Source organism: Drosophila nasuta, chromosome 3 (genome assembly GCF_023558535.2).
Source record: "Drosophila nasuta strain 15112-1781.00 chromosome 3, ASM2355853v1, whole genome shotgun sequence".
Taxonomy (NCBI): domain Eukaryota; kingdom Metazoa; phylum Arthropoda; class Insecta; order Diptera; family Drosophilidae; genus Drosophila; species Drosophila nasuta.
The window spans coordinates 12,983,949-12,992,514 of record NC_083457.1 but is presented as its reverse complement, the minus strand read 5'-3'; the positions used below and the strand labels follow the sequence as shown (position 1 = coordinate 12,992,514).

The 8,566-nt window shown below is 37.8% G+C and overlaps 3 protein-coding genes across 3 annotated transcripts; 2 read left to right on the top strand and 1 right to left on the bottom strand.

The window, feature by feature from the left end:
* Window positions 1-3,962, top strand: LOC132791570 (inactivation-no-after-potential D protein). Its single transcript, XM_060800552.1, has 11 exons — window positions 1-186; window positions 1,099-1,259; window positions 1,317-1,509; window positions 1,567-1,763; window positions 1,824-2,270; window positions 2,329-2,481; window positions 2,535-2,606; window positions 2,667-2,778; window positions 2,837-2,976; window positions 3,042-3,338; window positions 3,395-3,962. The coding sequence occupies exons 1-11, from the start codon at window positions 147-149 to the stop codon at window positions 3,581-3,583; spliced, it is 2,001 nt and encodes a 666-aa protein (XP_060656535.1). The 5' UTR covers window positions 1-146; the 3' UTR covers window positions 3,584-3,962.
* LOC132791577 (large ribosomal subunit protein uL14) lies at window positions 3,689-4,692 on the bottom strand. The gene is made up of 4 exons (XM_060800560.1): window positions 4,566-4,692; window positions 4,350-4,433; window positions 4,157-4,284; window positions 3,689-3,970 (listed from the first exon to the last, which is right to left on the bottom strand). The coding sequence occupies exons 1-4, from the start codon at window positions 4,576-4,578 to the stop codon at window positions 3,773-3,775; spliced, it is 423 nt and encodes a 140-aa protein (XP_060656543.1). The 5' UTR covers window positions 4,579-4,692; the 3' UTR covers window positions 3,689-3,772.
* A 701-nt stretch (window positions 4,693-5,393) lies between these two features.
* On the top strand, window positions 5,394-7,334 carry LOC132791571 (uncharacterized). The gene is made up of 8 exons (XM_060800553.1): window positions 5,394-5,585; window positions 5,643-6,143; window positions 6,196-6,354; window positions 6,410-6,532; window positions 6,589-6,668; window positions 6,726-6,876; window positions 6,940-7,161; window positions 7,221-7,334. Exons 1-8 carry the CDS (start codon window positions 5,394-5,396, stop codon window positions 7,332-7,334), a joined length of 1,542 nt encoding a protein of 513 aa, XP_060656536.1.
* Window positions 7,335-8,566: the final 1,232 nt, after the last annotated feature.

Genomic DNA, 8,566 nt, shown 5'->3' with positions numbered 1-8,566 from the left:
TAGGCGCGATTTTCAATGGGCTCACTGCAAAAAGCTCACAACTAGAAACTAAAAAAATAAAATAATTTACAAAAACTAACTTATAACTCGATATTTAATGTTTATCGCTTGAAACCTTTCAACACGAATAAATTTATTCACTAAATATGGTTCAATTCCAAGGGAATCCCGGTGCCGGCGGCGGTGGTCAGTACTTCAAATTCAAATGTGCAATAACAATCTAATTAAATCAAGGATTATATAAAACAAGCTGACATTGAGCATACATGTAAACACTAATTGTGCACAAATTCGTGTTTATAATTGATTAAAACTTGCAATTAAGTGAAGATAAAGTGAAATACTTTTTTAGCAGCTTTAAAGTTATTTTTTTCTAATTGGATTATACAATTTGCTGGATCTGCCAATATGAATACATAATGTGTTGGTCAATATCAAGATGTTTTGGTTTAAGGACTCAAAGTTTTATTAAGTTTTACCAGCTGAAAACTTAAAGATGAAAGGGATATGCAATTACAAAACTTTCGAAATTATTTACCGCTTTCTTTTAAATAACAAAGTTTTGGAGATCCGTATTTTAACATTGGCCTACATTCATTTTTAATGGAGATATAATATAATTCTGGCTGCCCTAATTTAATTGGCCTTTTCCAAAATTTTGAAATTTAAAATTTCCATAAAGCATTTAATTAGAAAAAAAAATGATTGAATTTTAAAGCAGTGCATCACATCACATTTATAATGAAATTATATTATATTAAAATAATTAGCAAATAATAATTTTGTTATGTTTATTATTTAATATGAAACTAAAATTTCGAAGTTTCTATTAATTTAATATTAAAATTAAAGTTTTATAATATTTTAGTGTATCAGCTGTATTTATTTCTGGTTGTTGATATAATTATTAGCAATGTTATGAAATAAAATAACGTGCGTGACAATGAAAATTGGAAAATAATTCATATTAACAAATTGCATACTGCTCATATACTATAATATAAACTTTCATAAAACTTATGAATAATAAAAATATTTGATATATTCCCATTTTTCCTTATAATCCTTTATTTATTATTTTGGATCAACCCCCTGCAGAGCACATTCATATGGTGACGTTGGATAAAACGGGCAAGAAATCATTCGGCATTTGCATTGTGCGGGGTGAGGTGAAGGATTCGCCGAATACGAAAACGACGGGTATTTTTATAAAGGGAATCGTGCCCGATAGTCCAGCGCATCTCTGTGCGAAATTAAAGGTCAGTAAGTGTGTGACAACTGCCAAGAAACATGGAATAACAGCGACGTATTCGCAGGTTGGTGATAGGATTCTCTCGCTGAATGGCAAGGATGTGCGGAACTCCACGGAACAGGCGGTCATTGATCTCATCAAGGAGGCGGACTATAAGATCGATCTGGAGATACAAACGTTCGACAAGAGCGAAGAGTCTAACAAAAATGATCCACGCAGCAATGGCTATATGCAGGCAAAGAATAAGTTCAATCAAGGTAAGTTTGAAGATTAAAAGAGGCATCTGATGAGACTCGGAATCATCCTACTCCTAGAGCAAACACCCAACAACAATATGGGTAACATGGGCACCATGGGAGCGGGCAGACAACCGACTGTTCGCAACGATCCAAAGCGCAATGCAACCTTCTCGGCATCGCAGCGAGTCAAACACGTGCCAACCCACTACGACGAGGACGATGAGGATACCCGCGACATGACCGGACGCATACGCACCGAAGCAGGATACGAGGCGAGTATATTTTGGATATCAATTGCAAACATATTGCTAAAAAGTTCTTTCGCTGCGCAGATTGATCGCGCCTCTGCTGGCAACTGCAAGCTGAACAAACAGGAGAAGGAACGCGACAAGGAGCAGGAGGATGAGTTTGGCTACACGATGGCCAAGATCAACAAGCGCTATAACATGATGAAGGATCTGCGACGCATCGAGTTCGAACGTCAGGCCAATATACCGCTGGGCATCGCGCTAGCCGGTCACAAGGATCGCCAGAAAATGGCCTGTTTCATTGCGGGTGTCGATCCCAAAGGAATGCTGGCCAACGTGGATGTGAAGCCAGGTGACGAGATTGTCGAGGTTAACGGCAATGTACTAAAGAATCGCTGCCACTTGAATGCCACGGCTGTGTTCAAGAATGTTGAGGGCGAGAAGCTCGTCCTGATCACATCGCGTCGCAAGCCGAACGACGAGGGCATGTGTGTGAAGCCCATCAAGAAGTTCCCCACTTCCAGCGATGAGGCAAGGCTTGAATAGTCTTTTACTCTTTCAAAAACCATTAAGATCTTCCATCTTGCAGACCAAGTTCTTATTTGATCAGTTCCCTAAAGCACGCACAGTGCAAGTGCGCAAGGAGGGCTTCTTGGGCATCATGGTCATCTACGGCAAGCACGTCGAGGTGGGCAACGGTATCTTCGTTTCCGATTTACGGGAGGGTTCCAATGCCGAGGCGGTAAGTGGAAAAACCTTGCTGCAAGTTAAATACTTTAAATATCAACCTTCCAGGCGGGCATCAAAGTGGGTGACATGCTGTTGGCGGTTAACCAGGATGTGACACTCGAGTCCAACTACGATGAAGTAAATCAATAGCTAATATTACGAGATCAGCGATACAGCGAATAACGTATACTTTTACAGGCGACTGGACTGCTAAAGCGAGCCGAGGGCAATGTGACTATGATACTGCTGACGCTCAAGAGCGAGGAGTCCATAAAGGCCGAGAAAGAAGTGGAGGAAAAGAAAAAAGAGGGTGAGTTCAAGAGTAATACAAAGATAAAGATTGTAAAATGTTATCCATTCCTTTGCAGAAGCCAAAAAAGAGGAAGAAAAGCCACAGGAACCTGCAACAGCCGAAATCAAACCAAACAAAAAGGTACTCATCGAGGTGAAGGTAGACAAGAAACCATTGGGTGTCGTTGTGACTGGCGGCAAGAACAACCACGTCAGGGTAAGCTGTACATCTTCTCGCATTACAATTGCACGCGGTTTCAGTTAATCCATCAATCGTTGCAGACTGGTTGTGTCATCACACACATTTATCCGGAGGGCGCTTTGGCCGCAGACAATCGCCTGAAGATCTTCGATCATATTTGCGACATCAACGGCGTGGCCGTGCATTGCGAGAGCCTAACCACGCTCAAGGTACATCAGCTGTTCCATGTGACATACGAGAAAACTGTCAACTTTACCGTCTATCGTGCCGATCCGCCCGAGTTGGAGAAGTTCAATGTGGACTTTATGAAGAAAAGCGGCAAGGAACTTGGCCTCTCACTGACGCCCAACGAACGTGGCTGCACCATCTCCGATATGGTAAGTGTCCAACACGTCAGGCACATATGATAATAAATTAAGTCACGCTCTTACAGATACAAGGACAATATCCAGAAATCGATAATAAGCTGCAACGCGGCGACATCATAACCAAATTCAACGGCGACTCGCTGGAGGGTTGCACATTCCCCGTGTGCTATGCACTGTTCAAGGGCGCCAATGGCAAGATATCGATGGAGGTGACACGACCGAAGCCAACACTACGCACCGAAGCACCTAAATAAGGCATAGAAAACACAAAGAGAATATAAAACGAAATTCATCCACCGTCCGTCGTGTTGTTGTTGTTTTTAGTCCGCCATCAATATTGAAATGAAATAAAAAGAATCTTGAAGACGTCAGTTCTAATTTAATAACATCTGGTGTTGTTCCGTTATATATTGGGTATATTTTTCATTGACAGGCAAAACTGCTTATGCTATAGAGCTTGCATTCGATGCGATACGGGGCCACAGATCAGCGCATTCCTTGGCAACTGGCCCGGTTATGGCCGAGCCTTTCATTTCGCCTTTATTGTTTACAATGACCCCCGCATTGTCCTCAAAGTATATAAAAACACCATCCCTCCTCCTGAACGGTTTACGCTGCCGAATGACCACGGCAGGCATAACCTGAAAGACAAAAAACACGCGCGTGCAAACAAACAATTAGTAAATAATTGATACGTGCAAGCAAGATAGCAGTAGTCAGTAGAGAAGTGGACACACTTTACAGGTGGTTGTTGTAATTGTTTTATTGTACACTATACATTGCCTACTGCTGTCTTGCACTTTTTAGTAACAACTCAACAAACTTACCTTCTTTCTCAACTCAGGCTTGCCCTTCTTGACGGTGGCAACAAACATGTCACCGACGCCAGCGGCAGGCAAACGGTTCAGGCGACCGCGAATGCCGTGCACAGCAATAACGTACAGGTTCTTGGCACCTATCAAATAAATTCATTTCATTACCATATTTCTTATTGGTATTTTGATTCTATTAGCCCATTACCTGTGTTGTCAGCGCAATTCATAACAGCGCCTACGGGCAAACCCAGTGAGATGCGGAATTTGCCTCCCGCGGTACCACCACGTCCTAAATGACAGAAAACACAAATAATTAATTAAACGGCCATTGTCACTCGAACACTTCATCATTGCATTATTGTTTTGCATTAATTCACAGTATTTTACACGATTAATTCGGATTTATTTTTTTGGAAAATACCTCTCTTCGACATTTTGCTGCTTGTTCGGAACCGAAAGGAAGTAAAAAGAAAGAGCTGGTTCGGCTATCGAACCGCAGCCAACTTAGCGCGAACTAGTGGAGCTGCCACACTTCATACACAATGAACAAAGTTCTTCTACAACGTTGCCATATAAAATGTTGTCGAAATAGTTATCGATTAAAAAATATTCGATAGCTTATATATTCAAAATATTTTATATTATTAATATTTAACGTATTCAATGAATTGGTTGTAGGATTAATCGTATATGTACATTAAATCTTAGAAATATATTCGACAGCCAGCTTAAAAAATATATTTAATTTATTGAAGAAGTCACATAACATTTTTATTAATTAAATACTGTTTTTAGAAAATATCGCTTTCGATCGCAGTCAAACGAAACCATATTATTCACGACTAAGCAGTGTGACTATAAAAATTGAAAAAAATACACTTTATAGAAAAATACTAAAAATACCAAAAACGATTTTAAGGTCTGCTCGTCATTCATCGAGCAAATAAGGCCCGTTATTTATCAAGAATAAATATTTTAATACAAATCATATTTATTGCAATTGTGTATTTTATTGTTAAAAACAAATCTTTAAGAAAGTTTCAATCGCTTTCAATAAAATACAATAACTCTTAACAAGAATTACATATATTATGAGAAAATAAAAATTCTCAACAACGTGTGATCGAAGTTAATAACTGGGATAAATTATGTGTTGTTAAATTCAGCTTGCGGTCACACTGTCACTTGCTTCAAGCGCTAAAATTCCAATGAGGCACAAGTTGATCAATTCGAACAGCGTCGGATCAATATGGAAGAGCAAGGATTGTTAAGTTATGTGAAAAAAATGGTACACTCCTTAATCGTTTCAACGCCACAGGATATGACTGTGGAACAATTGAAACGTGATTATATTAACGTAGACGGAGTTCCTCTACCCTTTAGCAAGCTGGGCTTTAAAGACGTTGAAAGCTTTTTGCGTTCTATTCCTGACACTGTTTCTGTAAGTTTCTCAATAATTTAAAATTATTCGACGTAAATAAATTTTCTTAATTTAAAGGTAAGAGGATGTGGTCCTATGGCTCTATTGGTGGCCAAGAAAAATGAGAAATCGGCCCACATTCAAAGTTTGGTCCAATGCCAAAAGAAGCCAAGTGTAAAAGCGCGCAAACAAATTTGGACAAGATATCCTACCGAACGATCAGATCTTGTCTTCGTGAATGAGAAGTCGAACGCAAGCAGGCCAGTTTACAATAATAATCGAGGACGAGGAAGCTATGCGACCAACAAAAACAACTACAACTCAAGACAGGTGCATCAACGACCTTCGACAAACTTAATCGCAAGTTCGCTTAAGAAGGTCTCTATTGCAAATGTCGAAGAAGAAGACAATGTCAAACATTGCTTGCCCGATAATAAGGAGGATATTAAGCCCATTATTTCTGATCATACGGTCAAAAATGACAATAATTTGAATAAAAAACCAATTGCAACTTATCACACAGAATATATATCATCGGACGAAGGCTGTGATGAAGATGCCCTTCCAGCGTATGCTGTGGTAAGTTTAATGATATTGTTGCTATCTTTACTACGTATTCTATCAATTTTAGGATGACCAAATTCGAAATTTAATTGTAAACGATAACAGAGTGATCGATGTGAAACCCGAAATTAGAACTGTATTAATAGAGCCCAAAAAAGAGCCCGTCGACAAATACGTATCCTCCGATGATGGTAACGATGAGGAAGCCATACCGGGATATGCTGTGGTAACTTAATTGCATAATGCTAGTTTCCTAATTGCTAAATATTGTGTATTCAAAGGATGACCGTGTCTTAAAAGTGGACTATCCAACGGATGCTGTTCGTTATGATTTTGTACTGCCAGTTCGCGACATCAATAAGAGACTTAAGCTAGATGATCGCATTCGAGTGAAGCTTGTGACGGTAATTTAAATCCTACTTCAGTTGTAATGCATATTTGAATCACTCTTTATACGCAGGTATCAAGTCCACACAGCTTCTTCTTTTGGATACAGGACGAGGAGTACGATACCTACAAGGCAATGGCAATTAATATGCAGTGAGTTTAGATTTAAAAGCAGTTATGTCACCAAAAAATACATTTTTAATTTTACAGATTCTATTATAGAGACATAGATATGAAAAAATACACTATTCCATTGCACCTTGTTATGCCTGGACATTTGGGAGCCATTCACACCAGGGGAACTTTCTGGCAGCGCGTTCGTGTGCTTGCTGTGAAGATGGGCCATCCAATGAATATTGAGGCATGTGTAATATTAGTTCTTTGTATTATAAAAATATAATTGAGCTTAGCCTTTATGTCACAGGTGGAGCTCATTGATACGGCCGAGAGAATGTGGATTACCCACAGCGATCTGAAGTGTCTATCCAAAGATTTTGCCACACTGCCAGCTCAATGTCTTTACGGAAGACTGGCCAATATTATGCCCAGGCAAGGTGGACACTTTTCTGCAGATGCCAGCAAATATTTTTACGATCTCGTAGCTTACCGCCAACTCTTTGCAAAAGTCGAGAAAATCAACAATGCGGTAAATTAAATATTCAATATTATCAAATGTTTCCACATATATATTATTGTTTATTTCAGGATAACGCCGTTCACATGATACTTGTGGACTCGAGTTCGAGTTCGAAATCTGCTGTGAATATTAATTTATCACTCCTCGAGCTAGGATTGGTGCTCCGCAGTTATAATCCTTAAAATTTTACTATTATTAATACGATTTTCCATTTATAATTAGTTTTTGTCATTAATATGATTTAATATTGATTGATGATTTACCTTTATGTATTGAAAAACGTTGAAATATCCCAAGTTTTTGTTATGATTTTGTTAATTTTAAGAGAAAATTTGAAACCAAATTAAGCATAGCATGCTTTAAGTTTCAATGAAAGAATTGATATTATGTTATGTTAAGGCAAACGCTGTCCTTCTGCATTTCTTTTATTAGTTTACGTATAATAAAATACTAAGTTACATAAATCGTTAAACAAGTTGCTGTCTTTCACTTGATTTATTTTGAAAATAAGACAAACAAAGACATACAAACTACCGTATGTAATTGCAAAAAGATCTCGCTCGCAACTAAATAGTATTGTTGGAAACAGAATGTTGAATTAAAAATATAATTTGCAATAAATATTCGTACATTATTCAAACTGAATCGTTATAACAATTCCCTATAAAAGACAACATTATCTATTAATGTGTGTGTGTTTCATTTTCTTGTTGTATATGTATGTATGTATGTTGTTGTTTTTGTTGTTGTTGTGTATATATAGTTAATGCTTGTTGCTTGTTACCGTTGAAACGACGGCAACCTGAGGTTCTCTTTTATTCTACTACATTGTGTGTGTGTGTGTGAGTGTGTGTGTGTATAGGTGAAAAACTAATAGTTCAACTACTAATGCATTTCGTTAAATTTGCTTCTTTTTGTTTTTTGTTTAATAATATTGTTGTTGTTCATCTTGTTTTGTATGTCGTATTGCTGAGTGTTGTTGGGTTTTTTCTTCTTCATTTTGCAATGCGTATTTAAATATGCTATATAATCGCAATAATACATAATTGTTGGTTGCACTCGAGTACATAATAGCTACGCGCATTAATTTTCATTTACTTTTTTTTTTACCATTTTTTTTGTTTTGTTTTTGGAATGCATAACGTAACATTGTTGTTTTTGTTATTATATCATAAGTTTATGCACGTCTTTAAATGTTTAACTACAGGTGTTTGAGTGTGTGTGTATTCTTGTTGTTTTGGGTGTTTTCTCTTGTATTGGTATGGGTAATTGTGGGTGTGTGATACTGTTAGTAGTAGTAGGTCCATAGGACTAACACCTAGGTAGCAATTCAAAAGTCTATTCACTTCGTTATCGTTACAATATCGTGGGCATAAAACTTACATGTAGATTTACTACTTATATATGTATGTAT